The 24,384-nt window shown below is 43.7% G+C and overlaps 1 protein-coding gene across 1 annotated transcript in view; it reads left to right on the forward strand.

The window, feature by feature from the left end:
* The window catches only part of LOC138661534 (H-2 class II histocompatibility antigen, A-U alpha chain-like), a 202,893-nt gene that overhangs the window by 171,493 nt on the left and 7,016 nt on the right, over positions 1 to 24,384 (forward strand). Inside the window, exons 2-3 of the mRNA XM_069746318.1 lie at positions 13,024 to 13,269; positions 19,141 to 19,425. Coding sequence (XP_069602419.1) covers positions 13,024 to 13,269; positions 19,141 to 19,425 — 531 coding nt within the window. The remainder of the gene's footprint in view (positions 1 to 13,023; positions 13,270 to 19,140; positions 19,426 to 24,384) is intronic.

Below are 24,384 nucleotides of genomic sequence, written 5' to 3' on the forward strand. Positions count from 1 at the left end.
GAATTCTGATGGTTCCTTGATGAAGCCATGTGCCTTCTTTTCCCGAACGTTTTCGCCTGCGGAACGCAATTATGATGTCGGCAATCGGGAGTTGTTAGCTATGAAGTGGGCATTTGAGGAGTGGCGACATTGGCTTGAGGGAGCCAAGCACCGCATTGTGGTCTTGACCGATCATAAGAATCTGATTTACCTTGAGTCGGCCAAGCGGCTGAACCCTAGACAGGCTCGGTGGTCCCTGTTTTTCTCCCGTTTTGATTTTGTGGTCTCATATCTTCCGGGATCTAAGAATGTTAAGGCAGATGCCCTCTCTAGGAGTTTTTTGCCTGATTCCCCTGGAGTCCTTGAGCCGGTTGGCATTCTTAGTGAAGGGGTGATTCTATCTGCCATCTCCCCTGATTTGCGGCGGGCGCTTCAGGAATTTCAGGCTGATAAGCCTGACTGCTGTCCTGTAGGGAAGCTGTTTGTTCCTGATAGATGGACAAGTAAGGTAATTTCTGAGGTCCATTGTTCTGTGTTGGCCGGTCATCCTGGGATTTTTGGTACCAGAGATTTGGTTGCTAGGTCCTTTTGGTGGCCTTCCTTGTCGCGGGATGTGCATTCTTTTGTGCAGTCCTGTGGGACCTGTGCCCGGGCTAAGCCTTGCTGTTCCCGTGCTAGTGGGTTGGTTTTGCCTTTGCCCATTCCAGAGAGGCCTTGGACGCATATTTCCATGGATTTTATTTCGGATCTTCCTGTGTCCCAGAGGATGACTGTTATCTGGGTGGTTTGTGACCGGTTCTCTAAAATGGTCCATTTGGTACCTTTGCCTAAATTGCCTTCCTCCTCTGATTTGGTTCCATTGTTTTTTCAACATGTGGTTCGTTTGCATGGCATTCCGGAGAATATTGTGTCTGATAGAGGTTCCTAGTTTGTTTCCAGGTTTTGGCGGGCCTTTTGTGCTAGGATGGGTATTGATTTGTCTTTTTCTTCGGCGTCCATCCTCAGACAAATGGCCAAACTGAGCGAACTAATCAAACCTTGGAAACCTATTTGAGATGCTTTGTGTCTGCTGATCAGGATGATTGGGTGACTTTTTTGCCGTTGGCCGAGTTTGCCCTTAATAATCGGGCCAGTTCGGCTACTTTGGTTTCGCCTTTCTTTTGTAATTTTGGTTTCCATCCTCGTTTTTCTTCAGGACAGGTTGAGCCTTCTGATTGTCCTGGTGTGGATTCTGTGGTGGACAGGTTGCAGCGGATTTGGGCTCATGTGGTGGACAATTTGACGTTGTCCCAGGAAAGGGCTCAGCATTTTGCTAACCGCCGTCGGTGTGTTGGTCCTCGGCTTCGTGTGGGGGATTTGGTCTGGTTGTTCTCTCGTCATGTCCCTATGAAGGTTTCTTCCCCTAAGTTCAAGCCTCGGTTTATTGGTCCTTATAAGATTTCTGAGATTATCAATCCTGTGTCTTTTCGTTTGGCCCTTCCAGCTTCTTTTGCCATCCACAATGTTTTCCATAGATCTTTGTTGCGGAGATATGTGGTGCCCGTTGTTCCATCTGTTGATCCTCCTGCCCCGGTGTTGGTTGAGGGGGAGTTGGAATATGTGGTTGAGAAAATTTTGGATTCTCGTTTTTCAAGGCGGAAGCTTCAGTATCTTGTCAAGTGGAAGGGTTATGGCCAGGAGGATAATTCTTGGGTTGTTGCCTCCGATGTTCATGCCGCCGATTTGGTTTGTGCTTTTCATTTGGCTCGTCCTGATCGGCCTGGGGGCTCGGGTGAGGGTTCGGTGACCCCTCCTCAAGGGGGAGGGTACTGTTGTGAATTCCGCTCTTGGGCTCCCTCCGGTGGTTGTAAGTAGTATTTTTGTGAGTTCTGCTCTTGGGCTCCCTCCTGTGGTTTTGAGTGGTATGGCTGCTTCTTGGATTTAGCTTCTGCAGCTGTTTTCACTGATCGTCTTATGGGCTCGGCTATATTAGTCTGGCCTTAGCCCTCATTCAATGCCAGTTGTCAATTGTTCCAGCCTGGAGTCATTGCTCTTTGGATTTTCCTGACACTCTAACCAGTTCTGCAAAGCTAAGTCCTTGCTTGTCCTTTGCAGTTCACTTATTGTGGACTTTGTTGTTCAGTACTGTCTTTGTTTTTGCTCATTTGTCCAGTTTATCAGTATGGATCTATTCAGCTAAGCTGGATACTCTGGGCAGCAGAGTTTGCCCTCCACAACTTTAGTTAGGTGTGGAGTTTTTTGCATTTCTCTGCGGTGGACTTTTTCTAGGTTTTATTACTGACCGCACAGTGCTCTTTCCTGTACTATTCCTATCTAGCTAGAAGTGGCCTCCTGTGCTAAATCTTGTTTCATACTACGTATGTCATTTCCTTCTCCTCTCACAGTCATTACATGTGGGGGGCTATCTATCCTTTGGGGATTTTCTCTGAGGCAAGATAGTTTTCCTGCTTCTATCTTTAGGGGTAGTTAGCTCTTAGGCTGTGACGAGATTCCTAGGCAGAGTTAGGAGCATCCCACGGCTACTTCTAGTGTTGTGTTGAGCTTAGGGACTGCGATCAGTATAGTTCCCACCTGCGCAGAGCTAGTCACACGTCGCTCCTTAATCACCAGACCATAACACTAGACCCTCGGCACAGCCTAAGATCTAACTACCCCTAAAGACAGAAACAGGAAACCTATCTTGCCTCAGAGAAAATTCCCAAAGGATAGATAGCCCCCCACAAATATTGACTGTGAGAGGAGAGGGAAATAACATACGCAGATATGAAATCAGATTTTAGCATAGGAGGCCATACTAGCTAAAAAGAAAGAATAGAACAGAGTACTATGCGGTCAGTATAAAAACACTAGAAAATATCCACCACAGAAGATACGAATCACCACATCTGACTAAAAACATGGGTATATCTACATCTCCAGAGACTCAGCTTGGCTGCAAAAAATCCTTCACAGACAAAACTGGACAAGACAAAAACATGAATATGCACAGAACTATAAGGTCCACAGCAGGTGGACAGCAAAAACAAAGCCAGGACTTATCTTTGTAGAAAAGCACAGCAAACTGGAGAGACCAGCAGGGAAGTGAATCCTTCAAGAACAATGGACAACTGGAACTGACTAAAGAGTCCTGCAAAGCTATATACCCCAGTCAGTTTTGCAATTAGTAGATACACATGTCCACTCCTGCAGTCCAGGCACAACTGCATTACCCTCTACAACCACTGGAGAAAGCCCAAAAGCTGATTTCACAACAGTATCCCCCCCTTGAGGAGGGGTCACCGAACCCTCACCAGAGCCCCCAGGCCGATCAGGATGAGCCCGATGAAAGGCACAAACCAAATCAACGGCATGGACATCAGAGGCAGAAACCCAAGAATTATCCTCCTGGCCATAACCTTTCCACTTGACAAGGTACTGAAGCTTCCGCCTCGAAAAACGAGAATCCAAAATCTTCTCAACAACATATTCCAACTCCCCATTGACCAATACAGGGGCCGGAGGATCAACAGAGGGAACAACGGGCTCCACATATTTCTGCAACAAAGATTTATGGAAGACATTATGAATAGCAAACGAGGCCGGAAGTGCCAGGCGAAAGGACACCGGATTAATAATCTCAGAAATCCTATAAGGACCAATAAATCGAGGCTTAAACTTAGGGGAAGAAACCTTCATAGGAACATGACGGGAAGATAACCAAACCAGATCCCCAATCCGAAGCCGGGAACCAACACACCGACGACGATTAGCAAAACGTTGAGCCTCCTCCTGAGACAGCACCAAATTGTCCACCACATAAGCCCAAATCTGCTGCAACCTGTCGACCACAGAATCCACACCAGGAAGGTCAGAAGGCTCAACCTGCCCAGAAGAAAAACGAGGATGAAAACCAAAATTACAAAAAAAAGGCTAAACCAAAGTAGCCGAACTAGCCCGATTATTAAGGGCAAACTCGGCCAATGGCAAAAAAGCCACCCAATCATCCTGATCAGCAGACACAAAGCATCTCAAATAGGTCTCCAAGGTCTGATTAGTTCGCTCAGTCTGGCCATTTGTCTGAGGATGAAATGCAGAAGAAAAAGACAAATCAATGCCCAGCTTGGCACAAAAGGCCCGCCAAAACCTAGAAACAAACTGGGAACCTCTGTCGGACACAATATTCTCCGGAATACCATACAAACGCACCACATGCTGAAAAAACAACGGAACCAAATCAGAAGAAGAAGGCAATTTAGGCAAAGGCACCAAATGAACCATCTTAGAAAATCAGTCACAGACAACCCAGATAACCGACATTCTTTGGGAAACAGGAAGATCGGAAATAAAATCCATAGAAATATGTGTCCAGGGCCTCTCGGGAACCGGTAATGGCAAAAGGAACCCACTAGCGCGGGAACAGCAAGGCTTAGCCTGCGCACAAATCCCACAGGACTGCACAAAAGAACGCACATCCCGCGACAAAGAAGGCCACCAAAAGGACCTACTAACCAAATCTCTGGTACCAAAAATCCCAGGATGGCCAGCCAACACAGAACAATGAACCTCAGAAATCACTTTACTAGTCCATCTATCAGGAACAAACAATTTCCCCACAGGACAGTGGTCAGGCTTATCAGCCTGAAATTCCTGAAGAACCCATCGCAAATCAGGGGAGATGGCAGAAAGAATCACCCCTTCCTTCAAAATGCCGACCGGCTGAAGAACCCCTGGGGAATCAGGAAAAAAAACTCCTAGAGAGGGCATCCGCCTTAACATTCTTCGTACCAGGAATGTACGAGACCACAAAATCAAAACGGGAGAAAAACAGGGACCATCGAGCCTGTCTAGGATTCAGCCGTTTGGCAGACTTGAGGTAAATCAGATTCTTATGATCGGTCAGGACCACAATACGGTGCTTGGCCCCCTCAAGCCAATGTCGCCACTCCTCAAATACCCACTTCATAGCCAACAACTCCTGATTGCCGACATCATAATTGCGTTCCGCAGGTGAAAACTTCAGAGAACAGAAGGCACACGGTTTCATCAAGGAACCATCAGAATTCCTCTGAGACAAAACGGCCCCTGCCCCAATCTCAGACGTTTCAACCTCAACCTGAAATGGAAGAGAAACATCTGGCTGACGCAACACAGGGGCAGAAGTAAATCGGCGTTTAAGCTCCTGAAAGGCAGAAACAGCCGCGGAGGACCAATTCTTCACATCAGCGCCTTTCTTGGTCAAATCGGTCAGAGGTTTAACCACACTGGAGAAGTTGGCAATGAAACGACGATAAAAATTAGCAAAGCCCAAGAATTTCTGAAGGCTCTTCACAGATGTGGGCTGAATCCAATTATGAATGGCCTGAACCTTAACCGAATCCATTTCTATAGATGAGGGAGAAAAAATGAAACCCAAAAAAGAAACCTTCTGCACTCCAAAGAGGCACTTTGACCCCTTCACAAATAAAGCATTATTACGGAGGATCTGAAATACCATCCTGACCTGTTTCACATGAGACTCCCAATCATTGGAAAAAATCAAAATATCATCCAAATATACAACCATGAATTTATCAAGATAACTCCGAAAGATATCATGCATGAAGGATTGGAACACAGATGGGGCATTAGAGAGTCCGAATGGCATCACAAGGTATTCAAAATGGCCTTCGGGCGTATTAAATGCAGTTTTCCATTCGTCACCCTGCTTGATACGAATAAGATTATATGCCCCTCCAAGGTCAATCTTAGTAAACCAGCTAGCCCCCTTAATCCTAGCAAACAAATCAGTAAGCAAAGGCAAGGGGTATTAAAAATTTGACCGTGATCTTATTCAAGAGGCGATAATCAATACAGGGTCTCAAGGAGCCATCCTTCTTGGCAACAAAAAAGAACCCCGCTCCCAATGGTGAAGAAGATGGCCGAATATGCCCTTTCTCCAAAGACTCCTTAATAGAGCTCCGCATGGCGGTATGTTCAGGCACAGACAGGTTGAAAAGTCGGCCCTTAGGGAACTTACAACCTGGAATCAAGTCAATAGCACAATCACAGTCCCTATGCGGTGGAAGGGAACTGGATTTGGGCTCATCGAATACATCCTGGAAGTCTGACAAAAACTCAGGAACTTCAGAAGAGGGGGAAGAGGAAATTGACATCAAAGGAACCTGATCATGAACCCCCTGACAACCCCAACTAGTCACAGACATGGATTTCCAGTCTAACACCGGATTATGTAGCTGTAACCATGGAAAACCCAGCACAACAATCTTCTTGATGGGCTGGCGCCATGCCCATGGTCAGCTGTGTCCAAAACTGAGGTTTATTTTTAGCCAACGGTGTAGCATCAATGCCCCTCAAAGGAATAGGGTTCTGCAAAGGCTGCAAGGGAAAACCACAACGTCTGGCAAATTCTAAGTCCATTAAGTTCAGAGCGGCGCCTGAATCCACAAATGCCATGACAGAAAATGATGATAATGAGCAAATCAAGGTCACAGATAATAGAAATTTAGGTTGTATAGTACTGATGGCAACAGAACTAGCGATTCTCTTTGTACGCTTAGGGCAATCAGAAATAACATGAGCAGAATCGCTGCAGTAAAAACACAGCCTATTCTGATGCCTGAATGTTTGACGTTCAGCTCTAGACAAAATCCTATCACACTGCATAGGCTCAGGGCTCCGCTCGGAGGACAACGCCACAGTGTGCACAACTCTGCGCTCGCGCAAGCGCCGATCAATCTGAATGGCCAGAGACATAGAATCACTCAGACCAGCAGGCGTGGGGAACCCCACCATAACATCTTTAATGGATTCAGAAAGACCCTTTCTGAAAATTGCCGCCAAGGCATCCTCATTCCATTTAGTCAGTACAGACCATTTTCTAAAATTCTGGCAATACAATTCTGTTGCTTCTTGACCCTGACACAGGGCCAACAAGATCTTCTCAGCTTGATCCACAGAATTAGGCTCATCATACAATAACCCCAATGCTTGAAAGAAAGAATCAACATTAAGCAAAGCAGGATTGCCAGATTCCAGGGAAAATGCCCAATCCTGTGGGTCACCACGCAGCAGAGATATGATGATTTTAACCTGCTGAATAGGATCACCAGAAGACCGGGGGTCTTAATGCAAAAAACAGTTTACAGTTATTTTTGAAACTCAAAAATTTGGATCTGTCACCAAAGAATAAATCAGGAGTGGGAATCCTAGGTTCTAAGGCAGGAGTCTGAACAATATATTCTGAAATACTCTGTACCCTAGCAGCAAGCTGATCCACCCGAGAAACTAACTCCAGAACATTCATGTTAATACTAGATTCCGTAGCCACCCAGAGATAAAGAGGAAAGGAAAGACACAACAGACTACAGAAAAAAAAATGGCTCAGCACTTTCCTTCCCTTCTTCTGAGATTCTGAGATGCGTTTAACTCATTGTTGGCCAGTTGTACTGTTATGATCTGGTGGCCTAGGAGCAGCATGAGACGGACTCTGGAGAAGGTGGTCCCTGTACTGACCGCAAACCCTGAACCTAGCAGCGCAACTACAGTAGAAGTAGCCGTGGGGGGTACCTAACACTCCCTAGACCCATCGGCACAGCCTAAGATCTAACTACCCCTAAAGACAGAAACAGGAAACCTATCTTGCCTCAGAGAAAATTCCCAAAGGATAGATAGCCCCCCACAAATATTGACTGTGAGAGGAGAGGGAAATAACATACGCAGATAGGAAATCAGATTTTAGCATAGGAGGCCATACTAGCTAAAAAGAAAGAATAGAACAGAGTACTATGTGGTCAGTATAAAAACACTAGAAAATATCCACCACAGAAGATACGAATCACCACATCTGACTAAAGACATGGGGGGTATATCTGCATCTCCAGAGACTCAGCTTGGCTGCAAAAAATCCTTCACAGACAAAACTGGACAAGACAAAAACATGAATATGCACAGAACTATAAGGTCCACAGCAGGTGGACAGCAAAAACAAACCCAGGACTTATCTTTGTAGAAAAGCACAGCAAACTGGAGAGACCAGCAGGGAAGTGAATCCTTCAAGAACAATGGACAACTGGCACTGACTAAAGAGTCCTGCAAAGCTATATACCCCAGTCAGTTTTGCAATTAGTAGATACACATGTCCACTCCTGCAGTCTAGGCACAACTGCATTACCCTCTACATCCACCGGAGGGAGCCCAAAAGCTGAATTCACAACAGGGTGGGCCCTAATTCCCAAGTACGGAATAATACGTCATAGCGATCGGGGGGAGCGCGGCCAATCGCGGCCGGGTGTCAGCTGCCTATCACAGCTGACATCCAGCACTATGTGCCAGGAGTGGTCACGGACCACCCCCGGCACATTAAACATGATCGCAGTGTGCTGGCGGTATAGGGAAGCATCGCGCAGGGAGGGGGCTCCCTGCGGGCTTCCCTGAGACCCCCGCAGCAACGCGATGTGATCGCGTTGCTGCGAGGGTCACTTACCTCCTCCTCCTTGCATGCCCGGATCCAAGATGGCCGCGGCATCCGGGTCCTGCAGGGAGGTGGCTTCACTGCGCCTGCTCAGAGCAGGCGCTGGGAAGCATAAGAAAAGTGCACGTCAGATCGCTGATCTGACACAGTGCACAGCAAAGTGTCAGATCAGCGATCTTACACTATAACATGATGCCCCCCCCTGGGGCAATGTTATAGTGTAAAAAAAAATATTCCAATGTGTAAAAAAAATTTTACAAAAATTTCAAAAAAATATTGTTCCTATTTCTACATTTCTTTATCTAAATTAAAAAAACAATAAAAGTACAGATAATTAGTATCGCCGCGTCCGTAACGACCCCACCTATAAAACTATATCACTAGTTAACCCCTTCAGTGAACACCGTAAAAAAAAAAAAAGGCAAAAAACAACGCTTTATTCTCATACCGCCAAACAAAAGGTGGAATAACACGCGATCAAAAAGACAGATATAAATAACCTTGGTACCGCTGAAAACGAAAAAGAAAATCCAGCTCACCATAGTAACAGTTCCACTCGGAGCACGGAAACGCTGTGTCAAGGCGTGAGGAATCCAAAATGCAAAAAAAGAATATCCAGCTCAACGAGACAGTGAAAAATAAAAACTTGGTACTTTATTGACTTCATGTAGAATCATGATATCATGATTAAGGGTGCTTTGCCACCTGAAACGCGTAGATAGATAGTGTTCTTATCCTTATTGTGCTGATGTTTTTATCCTCTGCTTCTACATGAAGTGAATAAAGTACCAAGTTTTTACTTTTCACTGTCTCGTTGAGCTGGATATTCTTTTTTTTACCGCTGAAAACGTCATCTTGTCCTGCAAAAAACGAGCCACCATACAGCATCATCAGTGAAAAAATAAAAAAGTTATAGTCCTCACAATAAAGCGATGCAAAAATAATTATTTTTTCTATAAAATAGTTTTTATTGTATAAAAGCGCCAAAACATAAAAAAAATGATATAAATGAGGTATCACTGTAATCGTACTGACCCGAAGAATAAAACTGCTTTATCAATTTCAACGGTATAAACGCCTCCCCCAAAAGGAATTCATGAATAGCTGGTTTTTGGTCATTCTGCCTCACAAAAATCAGAATAAAAAGCGATCAAAAAATGTCACGTGCCTGAAAATATTACCAATAAAAACGTCAATTCGTCCTGCAAAAAACAAGATCTCACATTACTCTGTGGACTCAAATATGGAAAAATTATAGCTCTCAAAATGTGGTAACGCAAAAAATATTTTTTGCAGTAAAAAGCGACTTTGTGTGTGACGGCTGCCAATCATAAAAATCTGCTAAAAAACCCGCTATAAAAGTAAATCCAACCCCCATCATCACCCCCTTAGTTAGGAAAAACTTAAAAAATTAATAAAATGTATTTATTTCCATTTTCCCATTAGGGTTACGGCTAGGGTTAGGGTTGGGGCTAAAGTTAGGGTTTGGATTACATTTAAGGTTGGCAATAGGGTTGGGATTAGGGTTAGGGGTGTGTCTGGGTTAGAGGTGTGGTTAGGGTGACCGTTGGGATTAGGGTTAGGGGTGTGTCTGGGTTAAAGGTGTGGTTAGGGTTACCGTTGGGATTAGGGGTGTGTTTGGTTTAGGGTTTCAGTTATAATTGGGGGGTTTCCACTGTTTAGGCACATCAGGGGCTTTCCAAACGCGACATGGCGTCCGATCTCAATTCCAGCCAATTCTGCGTTGAAAAAGTAAAACAGTGCTCCTTCCCTTCCGAGCTCTCCCGTGTGCCCAAACAGGGGTTTATCCCAACATATGGGGTATCAGAGTACTCAGGACAATTTGGACAACAACTTTTGGGGTCCAATTTCTCCTGTTACCCTTGGGAAAATACAAAACTGGGGGCTAAAAAATAAGTTTTGTGGGAAAAAAAAGATGTTTTATTTTCACGGCTCTGCGTTATAAACTGTAGTGAAACACTTGGGGGTTCAAAGTTCTCACAACACATCTAGATAAGTTCCTTGGGGGGTCTAGTTTCCAATATGGGGTCACTTGTGGGGGGTTTCTACTGTTTAGGTACATTAGGGGCTCTGCAAACGCAATGTGACGCCTGCAGACCAATCCATCTAAGCCTACATTCCAAATGATGCTCCTTCCCTTCCAAACTCTGCCATGCGCTCAAACGGTGGTTCCCCCCAACATACGGGGTATCAGCGTACTCAGGACAAATTGGACAACAATATTTAGGGTCCAATTTCTCCTGTTACTCTTGGAAAAATACAAAACTGGGGGCTAAAAAATAATTTTGTGGAAAAAAAATATTTTTTATTTGCACGTCTCTTTGTTATAAACTGTAGTGAAACACTTGGGGGTTCAAAGCTCTCACAACACATCTAGATGAGTTCCTTAGGGGTCTGCTTTCCAAAATGGTGTCACTTGTGGCGGGTTTCTACTGTTTAGGTACATTAGGGGCTCTGCAAACGTAATGTGACGCCTGCAGACCATTCCATCTAAGTCTGCATTCCCTTCCGAGCCCTCCCATGCGCCCAAACGGTGGTTCCCCCCAACATATGGGGTATCAGCATACTCAGGACAAATTGGACAACATCTTTTGGGGTCCAATTTCTCCTGTTACCCTGAGGAAAATACAAAACTGGGGGCTAAAAAATAATTTTTGTGGGAAAAAATGTTTGTTTTATTTTTACGACACTGCATTATAAACTTCTGAGATGCCCATGGTGGGTCAAAGTGCTCTCCACACATCTAGATAAGTTCCTTAGGGGGTCTACTTTCCAAAATGGTGTCACTTGTGGGGGGTTTCAATGTTTAGGCACATCAGTGGCTCTCCAAATGCAACATGGCGTCCCATCTCAATTCCTGTCAATTTTGCATTGTAAAGTCAAACGGCGCTCCTTCCCTTCTGAGCTCTGCCATGCGCCCAAATAGTGGTTTACCCCCACATATGGGGTATCAGCGTACTCAGGACAAATTGTACAACAACTTTTGGGGTCCATTTTCTTCTGTTACCCTTGGTAAAATAAAACAAATTGGAGCTGAAGTAAATTTTTTGTGAAAAAAAGTTAAATGTTCATTTTTATTTAAACATTCCAAAAATTCCTGTGAAACACCTGAAGGGTTAATAAACTTCTTGAATGTGGTTTTGAGCAACTTGAGGGGTGTAGTTTTTAGAATGGTGTCACACTTGGTTATTTTCTATCATATAGACCCCTCAAAATGACTTCAAATGAGATGTGGTCCCTAAAAAAAAATGGTGTTGTAAAAATGAGAAATTGCTGGTCAACTTTTAACCCTTATAACTCCCTAACAAAAAAAAATTTTGGTTCCAAAATTGTGCTGATGTAAAGTAGACATGTGGGAAATGTTACTTATTAAGTATTTTGTGTGACATATCTCTGTGATTTAATTGCATAAAAATTCAAAGTTGGAAAATTGCGAAATTTTCAAAATTTTTGCCAAATTTTCATTTTTTTCACAAATAAACGCAGGTAATAGCAAAGAAATTTTACCACTTTCATGAAGTACAATATGTCACGAGAAAACAATGTCAGAATCACTGGGATCCATTTAAGCGTTCCAGAGTTATAACCTCATAAAGGGACAGTGGTCAGAATTGTAAAAATTGGCCCGGTCATTAACGTGCAAACCACCCTTGGGGGTAAAGGGGTTAAAAGGGTAAGAATTGAAGCTCACATGAATTATGAATATCCCTCATGTCATAAATTGATTAAGCAGAAATTGTCCAGTAGTGAATAACTTCTATAAGGCCCTGTACATATTAGACTAATGTGAGACAAACCTGCTGATATCGGATGACAGTCTAATGTGTATGGGGCCTCCCAACTCTCCCCCAACAGATGATGTCAAGGGAAAGAAGGATCTTGGAAATAAGCTGCCGCCATAGGAGTCTGGCAGCATCTGTCTCATAGACAACATAGGAGGCTCACTTGGCTACACCGAGCGTTTGTGCTTGGAGGATTTTAGTATTGATAACTGTGCCTCATTATTCATTCTGAGAGGGGATGTAGATTGGGAGCCCCAATGGGGACAGTGATGATGATGGCTGTACAGCGCTGCGGAATATGATGGCGGTATTAACTGTAAGAGAGTACAATAAATACAAATATTATATGTAACGTCATCTGTGTGGCTGCTTCGCCTGACACTACTATGTGGTGAGAGACTCCTGATATATCAATGCAGCTTAGAAAAGGAATATAGAAAGGAATCTATTATGCAGCTGATATAATGACCTAAAGAAATGTTATTCACACAAAAGATCGTGCGAGTCGCTTTAGTAATTTTACAATAGATACAGATGTAAATTAAGGACATTACTATATGTAGATTTGGCCACTTTATAAAGCCTTTGTGAGAAAGCGGCATTAGTATACAGTCCGTCCTGAGTAAAGTGAGGTTAAACGATGATGACAATGATTTTCTCCAAAGATAATTTCCATGGAAAAACATTACAGTTTTTAAAAGACGATCAAACCATAAATGTAAGTGATAAGTGCACAGTGCGATGTGTGTACGACGATCTGTGATAATAATCATCGTGTGATTGTGTTTTCAGTGGGAAATGTCCTGATCCAGTCACAATTCTTCCAGACGCAGCTGCCAAGTGCCGAGTACGCCTTCCAGTTTGATGATGACGAGATATTTAATGTGGATTTTGACAATAAAACTGTGAACTGGAGACTGCCGCAGTTTGGAGAAGTGGCTAGTGTTGACACTGCTAATGCCTTACAGAACAAAGCAGTGATGACTCAAAATCTGAAAGTCGATATGAAAAGAACAAACTACACGGCAGCAAAACCAGGTAAAATCATCAGTGTCCTATATAAGCCAATGTTGTTTCTGAAACAATAGCACAATACACAGAATGGGAAAATGAACACTGACAATGGTTTATTCAATAATTGTTACAAAAATGTACAAAGATATCACATGGAAATCTTCATTATGGTGCTACATTGAAAAGGCCAAAAAATTCTCTTTTGAGCTCAATAATTTAAAGACATCACTGAAAGGGAAATCTGTGCAGTAAAAGTGTAGAGCGGGTCTCAGGGTCTAAACACCACATCTTACACATCTTACAGCCAAGCAGATGACGGAGCCGGTCGCATAAGAAAGTTCATTCAATGAACAGTGGAAAGTTCACTAACTTTTCGTACCAATTTTTTGCTGTTTTCAAGATCTCTGCTCGCTGTCATAGGAACTATCATGGTTTTCCTTCAGGGGTTGAACATATTCCCGGATTTGTGATCTTTAGGGTATGTGCACACGTTCAGGTTTTTTCGCGTTTTTTTTGCGATAAAAACGCATTAGAAAACGCCTACATATGCATCCTATCATTTACTGTAGAATGCATTCTGTAATTTTTGTGCACATGATGCATTTTTTTCCGCAAAAAAAAACGCATTGCGGTAAAAAAAGCAGCATGTTCATTAATTTTGCGTATTTTTCGCGTTTTTCCCGCTATTCTATGCATTTGGAAAAAACGCACAAAAAACGCGTCAAAAACCGCAAAAAAAACCCGCATGCGGATTTCTGGCAGAAATGTCCATTTTTTGTCAGGAAATTTCTGCTAGAAAATCCTGACGTGCGCACATAGCCTTACACTGGTACATGAGTCTTCTCATATCTTTACTGTGAGGTGACTTCACACTTTGAGGGCGCAGCATTAACCCCTTCCTGACATAGGACTTACTGCTATGTCTTACGCCAGGTGAAGGTGTATGGATCAGGCTCAGGAACTGTTATATACTGTAGCCTGAATCTTCCTTTAACAGCAACAAGCGACATAAACTCTGATTGCTGCTGTTTAACCATTTAAATGCCACTGTCATTCTTTGACAGGGGTACTTAAGGGTCCCAATTCATGGCACAAACATTTGATCACCCATAAACCCCGTCCCCACATGATGGCATTACAGGAAGCAGATAGCCTGCACTGGCAGCCAGAGCCCTGATAAAAGCCCAGTCTTTGTGATGCCCAGCCGATGGTACAGTTTCATAAGAGATCAGTAATATTCACTGTAATTACACTGACATAGAGAATAATTTTTCCACGTCATTTCATAAAAATAAAACCCAAGAAACTACAGCAGCATTGCATTATTTCACCCAAGTTGGATTTTTTTCCCTGTTTTTTAGTACGTTACATGGGAAAAGTGAATGGTGTCATTCAAAAGTAAAACTGGTCATGCAAAAAACGAGCCTTAAATGGCAATCTCGTTGGGAAGGATAAAATAAATGATGCCTCTTGGAAGAAGAGGAGGAAAAAGTGAAAGCAAAAATACAGAAATCATCTAGTCATGAAGGGGTTAAAAATTGTGAACTCGATCTAACTATAATGAGCATCTTGTACTGTGGAAGCACTCATAGACCAGGAGGGTGGCTTGAAGACTATGCCCTTGTGTGTGATACCAAATGTGGCCCAGGTTGTAGGCTAGGCTCCAGGGCTGGTGTCACCACACAGGCAAGTGCTGGGTCCCTGAACAAGTAGAGAGACCCACTCGCCATCAGGGACGCCAACACGCTATGGGGCTCGTGAGTCGGAGGTTTCAGCGCGGGCTCTTGCAAAAGGCCTCCAAAACCCACCGTACCTTAAACTGTTTTCAATACTTACCTCTCCCTGTTCCCCGATGCTTCAGTGTCTTCCACTTCTTTGGACTCTGTGAAATGTCAGAGCAGAGGGTGTGATGACGTCACTACAGCGCCCTCTGTGCTGAGCAGTCACAGTGCAGAGAGCCAGAAGACACTGAGGAACCTGGAGCAGCGGCCAGCAAGGAGAGGCGAATATTTGACTTTTTTTTAGTGGAGCAATATATGGGGCCCATACTGTATGGAGCATTATATGGGGCCCATTTTATATGGAGCATTATATGCGGCCCATTCTATATGGAGCATTATATGAGGCCCATTTTATATGGAGCATTATATGCGACCCATTCTATATGGAGCAATGTATGGGACCCATTCTGTATGGAGCATTATATGAGGCCCATTCTGTATGGGGCATTATATGGGGCCCATTTTATATGGAGCATTATATGCTGCCCATTCTATATGGAGCATTATATGGGACCTATTCTGTATGGAGCATTATATGGAGCCCATTCTGTATGGAGCATTATATGGGGCCCATTCTGTATGGAGCATTATATGTGGCCCATTCTGTATGGAGCATTATATGGGGCCCATTCTGTATGGAGCATTATATGGGGCCCATTCTGTATGGAGCATTATATGGGGCCCATTCTGTATGGAGCATTATATGGGGCCCATTCTGTATGGAGCATTATATGGGGCCCATTCTGTATGGAGCATTATATGGGGCCCATTCAGTATGGAGCATTATATGGGGCCCATTCTGTATGGAGCATTATATAGGTCCTACTGTGTATCGAACAATTTATGGGGCCAATTCTGTATGCACTATTATATGGGGCCCATTCTATATGGAGAATTATATGGGGCCCATTCTGTTTGCAGCATTATATGGGGCCCATTCTGTATGGAGCATTATATGGGGCCCATTTTATATGGAACATTATATGGGGCCCATTCTATATGGAGTATTGTATTGGGCCCATTCTGTATGAAGCATTATATGGGGCCCATTCTGTATGGAGCATTATATGGGGCCCATTCTATATGGAGTATTGTATGGGGCCCATTCTGTATGGAGCATTATATGGGGCCCATTCTATATGAAGCATTATATGGGACCTATTGTGTATTGAGCATTATATGGGGCCCATTCTGTATGGAGCATTATATGGGGCCCATTCTGTATGGAGCATTATATGGGGCCCATTCTATATGGAGCATTATATGGGACCTATTGTGTATTGAGCATTATATGGGGCCCTTTCTGTATGTAGCATTATATTAGGCCCAGTCTGCATGGAGCATTATATGGGGCCCATTCTATATGGAGCATTATATGGGGCCCATTCTATATGGAGTATTGTATGGGGCCCATTCTGTATGGAGCATTATACGGAGCCCATTCTGTATGGAGCATTATACGGAGCCCATTCTGTATGGAGCATTATATGATGGCCATTCTGTATGAAGCATTATATGGAGCCCATTCTGTTTGGAGCATTATATGTGGCTCATTCTGTATGGAGCATTAGGAGTCTATTCTGTATGGACCATTATATGGGGCCTATTTTGTATGAAGCATTATATGGGGCCCATTCTGTATGGAGTATCATATGGGGCCCATTTTGTATGCACAATTTTAATGGGCCTATTCTGTATGCACCATTATATGGGGCCCATTATTTTGTATGGAACATTATATGGGGCCCATTATTCTGTATGGAGCATTATATTGGGCCTATTTTTCTGTATGCACCATTATATGGAGCTCATTATACTGTATGAAGCACTATGTGATGCCCATAATACTGTATAGTTCAGATTATATGGGGCTCATTATTCTGTATGGAGCACTATGTAGTAGCCAAAATACTGTATGGAGCCCATTATTCTGTATGGAGCAATATATGGGGTTCATTATTCTGTATGGAGGACTATACTATAGGGTTTCTATAGATATATATAGATCACTCATGTAATGGAAGAAGTAAGTGAAATCTTTTACATTGTAATATAAACACAGAATACACTGGCGCTATATTAGTACACAAAATGGAGGTCCCACCCGTGCTGCTGGTAAATCAGACAGATACTGTGCTAAATCTGTCAGGGGAATAGAAGACAATAGAACAAAGAGAGATACCGCGCTACAAGTGGCCAAGACCTAACTGAAAAGATAGGTGCATGTGGATAAAATAATACTACCAACCTAGTACCCTGAAAGAATGGGGCCGATACACTAAGTCTAAATAAACAATGCGGGATGTACAATCCCAGAGTCTGCCTGCAAAATAGCCTGATAAGGTAGTAACTGCTAGGACTAAACTGATACCGTAACAGGAAATAATGACTGCTGTGTGGCAGACACACTTACCTGCCCAGCTAGGGGAGGTATGCAAGAGATGTCCGGCGGCTAGTAGAAATGCAGGGAGCCGATGAAATGTGCTCGCCTGTAGCGGTGCTCACTCAGGCTGAAGGTGAGCGAGCGTGCCCCAGTGCCTGTGATAGCAAGTGCTAGGCGGGGGGTGAGTGGAGCTCTGTGCAGCGCCAGAGACGTCCCGGCCGGAGGCGTCCCTGGATGCACGAGGAAAAAAAAAAATGGCCGACGCTGCTGCGCAGCGTGTGACGTCACTGGCCTATGGAACCCTAGCAGGGTCAGTACAACCAACGCGTTTCGGAGTGTGCCGCACTCCTTCGTCAGGGTTCCCGTGACATCACACGCTGCGCAGCAGCGTCGGCCATTTTTTTTTTTCCTCGTGCATCCAGGGACGCCTCCGGCCGGGACGTCTCTGGCGCTGCACAGAGCTCCACTCACCCCCCGCCTAGCACTTGCTATCACAGGCACTGGGGCACGCTCGCTCACCTTCAGCCTGAGTGAGCACCGCTACAGGCGAGCACATTTCATCGGCTCCCTGCATTTCTACTAGCCGCCGGACATCTCTTGCATACCTCCCCTAGCTGGGCAGGTAAGTGTGTCTGCCACACAGCAGTCATTATTTCCTGTTACGGTATCAGTTTAGTCCTAGCAGTTACTACCTTATCAGGCTATTTTGCAGGCAGACTCTGGGATTGTACATCCCGCATTGTTTATTTAGACTTAGTGTATCGGCCCCATTCTTTCAGGGTACTAGGTTGGTAGTATTATTTTATCCACATGCACCTATCTTTTCAGTTAGGTCTTGGCCACTTGTAGCGCGGTATCTCTCTTTGTTCTATTGTCTTTTACATTGTACTATACCTATATTTCGCTGCTGTATCTGTGCATCATGCACTGTGGTATCTGTTAAAGGGGCCCAATTTCTCCCAGGGTCCATGAAAACCTGTAGCCAGCCCTGCTAGGCTTTCCACTTATTTATTACAGACCATCACTCCATTCACACTTCCCCAGGTTTGGGTTCAGGATCCCCATTCTAGTGATCAGTGGGACCCAGTGGTCATACATGATGAATGTTTTTTATTTATGTTGAATAAAGTATGGTAAAAAAAAAACAACTAAAAACTACAAAAAAAAATTCATCTTGTGTTAAAACTGCACTGCAAACTCCGTGTCAGTATGGATCAAACTAAAGGACACGGACTTATATGCCATAAAAATTAAAAAATTTATTAAGGTATATTAAAAATGACATAGCAGTAAAATGAAAATCAACAGGGACAAAAGTACAAGAAAAGTTCACCGCCAAAAATACAGTGCCATTCATTTTTGGAAGTGCCAATTATCTAGGCAGTTATATAATTTTGAGTTCATGTCAGTATGGGCTGATGCACGCTGCCTTATTAATCCGGGCTGTGGAGTCGGAGATCTCACTGCAGTCAGCTCCAATGAAGTGCATTCATCACTCAAGTGGTGGGACACGGAGCCGATGACTCTTTGCTCCGACACAGTTGTTAACAGTGTACTCATTTCTAGATACTGTTAAAAGTGTTGTTGGCTGATGTGGCCCAATGGGTCACTAACCCCTCTGGCATTTACTGGACATTTTTTTCATAGCTAGTCTGGCCCTTCCTGTGAGTGAATGTTATATGAATTAAGAATGTAAAGTGACTATTGTTCTCATCCATCTTTGTCTTCCAGTCACTCCCACTATACAGATTTTCACAGAGAATCCAGTGGTTCTCAATGAGCCCAATCAGCTGATTTGTTTGGTCAAGAGAATCTTTCCTCCCGTTATGAAGATGAGTTGGATGAAGAATAATCAGCCGGTGACAGACGGAGTTTCAGAAACCGACTTTTATATACTATCAGATTACTCTTATTACAAATTCCTATACTTGGCTACAATCCCAAAAGAAGGCGACATGTACACCTGTTCTGTGGAGCACGCGGGGCTGCCGAAAAACCCCACCAACAAGCTCTGGAGTAAGTAAAACCATTAGGCCTCATGTACGACTTTCAAGTGTTTTTCATGGCACATTTTAGTGGCTTTTTGTATTTATGCATAACTTGTATTTTTTCATGCAGCATTTTGAATCATATAGAGAAACCCATTAAAAAAACACAGCAAAAATCATGTCCTCATGTCCTGCAATCACGGGTTTTTGAGAGGAAGTGAGACCGTTAATCTCCAGGGCTCTGTATTCACCTGGGGGATGGGGAAAATCTCAGCTAAGTTGTCATTACATATTCTTACAGTGGCAAGGTGTTTGATGGCCTTAACTGGAAGAAGTTATCTCCTCCTTCATATCAGCATTTATTGAATAGAATTAATGACATTCATAGGATGGAATATATGACGGCTCTCTTGGGAGCGAGAGTAGATGGTTTTGACTCCATCTAGGCCTCGTCGGAATAACTTCTGGGCGTAGGCAAATGGTTAGTCCAGCTCTTAAATATTTGGTCTCCTGTTTGGACCCTGTATTCCTCTCCTACCCATCCTTGATATGTGTGTCTCGTCCTTTTGTCTGTCTATATGAGGTTCATCCTTAGATTATTCAGGATATTCCGCATTTGTTTTTTGTATGTTCGACCTGGCATAGCCAATGCTCAATATTCCATTGTATAATTTACTTATGGATAACCATTTATTATAAGGGGTTTTTACCTCTACTGTTTCTCTCACTCCCCAACTAATGTAATCTCTCTAATCTCACATGATTCTATATGTTTTTTGTTTGTTTGTCTGGACATACGTGCATTTGTTGAAAATTTACAGTTATAAAAAAAACCACAGCAAAAAATTATATACCTAGAACATGATGCGTGTGAAAAAAACACCACTAATCCATAAAATGTACAAAAAAGTGCCACAAACAAAAAAGTATTATTTGCAGTGAATATTATATTTCACTATTAACTTTTCTGTAACAACAAAGGTAAAAATGCCACCATGAAATACATGTATTTTTTTCAGAAGGCTTCAGAAAAACTAAAGGACCTATTGACACAGGGCAGACCAATCATTATAACAATTGTCCCTAGGGTTTTAGCAATAAAATGTTTGCCATCATTTGCCCTCAATAAGGCCATGATGTTTTTGATCCATCATTTTTGTATTTAGTTGATCAATTATCCTCTTTTTCAGAAGAGTACTCATAATTTTCACTACTACAGATGTCAGACTCACATGCCTGAAGTTACCAGAATCTTATCTACTACCCTGCTCACGCATGGGTATAACATTGGCCATTTTACAATCATCGCCTAGAAAGAAGAGACTGGTTAAACAACAGAGTTTGTCCACGTTCACACGTTCAGTATTTGTTCAGTATTTTACATCAGTATTTGTAACCAAAACCAGGAGAGGGTGATATTACAAAAGTGTTGACGTGTTTCTATTGTTCTTTTCCTCCAATTGTTCCATTCCTGATTTTGGCTACAAATACTAATAAATAAATACAGCAATATCCTAAATCATCACATTACTAAAGCCAGAAAAGCATATCATAGTAAACACCTTTTCTTTGAAAGGGCTAAAAAGGTCTTTATTGATATACATTAACCCCTTAACGTCCAATGACGGATATATCTGACATTGGCGCTGAGCCTGCACCTTTTCAGGCACATGACAGCTGATCTGATCAGCTGCCATGTGCTCCTAACAGCCGCGGGTGGAATCGCGATCCACCCGCGGCTGTTAACATGTTACATGCAGCTGTCAAATTCTGACAGCGGCATTTAACATTAATCCCACCCATGTCACATGACCTTTGGTCGTCGACTGGTTGGCATGACAACCTGGGGTCTGCAGGAGACCACTGTGGTTGTCATTGCCGCATCGCTATGAGTGCCGCCCAGCGGTCAACACTCATAGCAAGTGAGCATTTCTGCTAAACATAGCAGGGCTGCAGCCCTTCTGTGTGGCACAGGCGATCAGATGATAGCAGCTCATAGTCTCTCATGGAGACTATTGAAGCAAGAAAAAAAATGTTTTTAAAAATATTCAACAATTAAAAGAAAAACACGTATATTTGGTATCGCCGTATTCAGAATCAGTCAATCTATCAATATCTAAAAAGAATTAATTTGATCGGTAAATAGCTTAACGGAAAAAGCAAAACCCCATCATTACATTTTTTTGTTCAACATTGCAATAAAATGCAATTACTGGCAATCGAAAGAATGTATCCACACCAAAATAATATCAATAAAAACATCAGATCAGCGTGCAAAAAATAAGTCCTCACCCAGCCCCAGATCCTGAAAAATGGAGATGCTACGGGTCTTGGAAAATGGCAACTTTTTTTATTTTATTTACAAATTGTTTTTTTTTCACCATTTAAATGAAAAATAATCTAGACATATTTGGTATCTACGAACTGGTAATGAACTGGACAATCATAATAGCAAGTCAATTTTAGCATTTATTGAACATGGTAAAAAAAAAAAAAACAATTATGGAATTCCACTTTTTTTTTTTTGCAATTTCACCTCACTTTGAATTTTGTTCCCGTTTTCCAGTACAAGATATAGTAAAATAAATGGTGTCGTTCAAATATACCACTCGTCCTGCAAAAGATAAGCCCTCACATGGCCATATTGACGGAAAAATAAAATTTTTTATGTATCTGGGAAGAAGGGGAGTAAAAAAGGGAAACTCAAAAATTAAAAAAAAAACCTGGTCCTTTTATTATTATTATTATACATTTTTATAGCGCCATTTATTCCATGGCGCTTTACATGTGAATACGAGGCAAATATAGACAAATACATTAAACATGAGCAGATAACAGGCACACGGGTACATAAGGAGGGAGGACCCTGCCCGCGAGGGCTCACAGTCTGCAGGGGATGGGTGATGAAACACTAGGAGAGGGTAGGGCAGGTTGCGCGGCGGTTCAGTAACTTCAGGATCACTGCAGACTGTAGGCTTGTCGGAAGAGGTGGGTCTTCAGGTTCTTTTTGAAGGTTTCTATGGTAGGCGAGAGTCTGATGTGTTGGGGTAGAGAGTTCCAGAGTATGGGGCAAGCACGGGAGAAGTCTTGGATGCGGTTGTGGGAAGAAGAGATGAGAGGGGAGTACAGAAGGAGGTCTTGAGAGGATCGGAGGTTGCGTGTGGGTAGGTACCGGGAGACCATGTCACAGATGTATGGAGGAGAAAGGTTGTGGATGGCTTTGTATGTCATTGTGAGGGTTTTGAACTGGAGTCTCTGGGCGATAGGAAGCCAGTGAAGGGCATGACATAGGGGAGAGGCTGGGGAATAGCGGGGAGACAGGTAGATTAGTCGGGCAGCAGAGTGTAGGATGGATTGGAGCGGTGCCAGAGTGCTAGAGGGGGAGTCCAGAGAGTAGGAGGTTGCAGTAGTCGAGGCGGGAGATGATAAGGGCATGCACTAGCGTTTTTGCGGTGTCGCGGTCAAGAAAAGCACGGATCCGGGAAATATTTTTGAGTTTGAGACGGCAGGAGGAGGCAAGGGCTTGGATATGTGGCTTGAAAGAGAGGGCAGAGTCGAGGATCACCCCGAGGCACCGGGCGTGTGGGACTGGGGAAAGTGAGCAGCTATTGACATTGATGGATAGGTCTGGTGGAAGGGTAGAGTGAGATGGGGGAAAGATGATGAATTCTGTTTTGTCCATGTTTAGTTGTAGAAAGCGAGCAGAAAAGAAGGCTGAAATAGCAGACAGACAGTGCGGGATTTTGGTAAGTAAGGAGGTGAGGTCAGGTCCGGATAGGTAGATCTGCGTGTCATCAGCGTAGAGATGGTACTGCATACCGTGGGATTCTATGAGCTGTCCCAAGCCAAAAGTGTAGATGGAGAAGAGTAGGGGTCCTAGAACAGAGCCTTGAGGAACGCCAACTGACAAGGGGCGAAGTGAGGAGGTGGTGTGGGGGAGGGAGACACTGAATATTCGGACTGTCAGATATGACGAGATCCAGGAAAGGGCCAAGTCTGTGATGCCAAGAGATGAGAGAATTTGTAGCAAAAGGGAGTGGTCCACAGTGTCAAAGGCAGAAGACAGGTCCAGGAGAAGGAGGACAGAGTAGTGTCGCTTGCTCCTGGCAGTTAGAAGGTCATTGGTGACTTTAGTTAGGGCAGTTTCAGTTGAGTGATGGGGACGGAAGCCTGATTGTAACCGATCAAAGAGGGAGCAGGAGGAGAGGTGGGAGGACAGTTCAAGATGGACGTGTTGCTCCAGCAATTTGGAGGCATAAGGGAGAAGAGATATTGGTCGATAGCTAGACACAGAGGATGGGTCGAGGGAGGGCTTTTTGAGGATGGGTGTGATCTTGGCATGCTTGAAGGATGAGGGGAAGACACCTGTTGTGAGTGAGAGGTTGAAGAGGTGCGTTAGGGTTGGGATTAAGACCATGGAAAGGTTAGGGATGAGGTGGGATGGGAGCGGGTTAAGCGTGCAGGTGGTGAGGTGTGATCTTGACAGGAGGGTGGAGAGCTGATCTTCTGTCATGGTGGAGAAGCTGGTTTTGGAGGAGCAGGGTTGAGCAGCTAAGAGGGGCAGTGGGCGCTGTGGGCCAAAGCTTTCTCTGATCGTATCGATCTTCTGTTTAAAGAAAGAGGCGAAGTCTTCAGCAGAAATGAGGGGGGAGGGAGGAGGTGCTGGAGGACGGAGTAGAGAATTGAAAGTGTTGAAAAGCTGTTTAGGGTTGTGAGACAGGGAGGATATGAGAGATGAGAAGTAAGTTTGTTTTGCGGCAGTGAGTGCAGACTTGAAGCTGGCGAGGGACTGCTTGTATGTAGTGAAGTGGTCGGCAGAGCGGGATTGCTTCCATCTCCGCTCAGCAATCCTGGAAGCCCGTCTCAATTCTTTGGTCAGGCTGGTCAGCCAGGGCTGCCTGTTAATTGTATGAGTTTTACTATGCATGAGCGGGGCGGCCGAATCGAGTGTTGCTGTTATTGTGGTGTTATAAAAAGTGGCAGCAGC

This window comes from Ranitomeya imitator, chromosome 2 (genome assembly GCF_032444005.1).
Source record: "Ranitomeya imitator isolate aRanImi1 chromosome 2, aRanImi1.pri, whole genome shotgun sequence".
In the NCBI taxonomy this organism is placed as follows: Eukaryota; Metazoa; Chordata; class Amphibia; order Anura; family Dendrobatidae; genus Ranitomeya; species Ranitomeya imitator.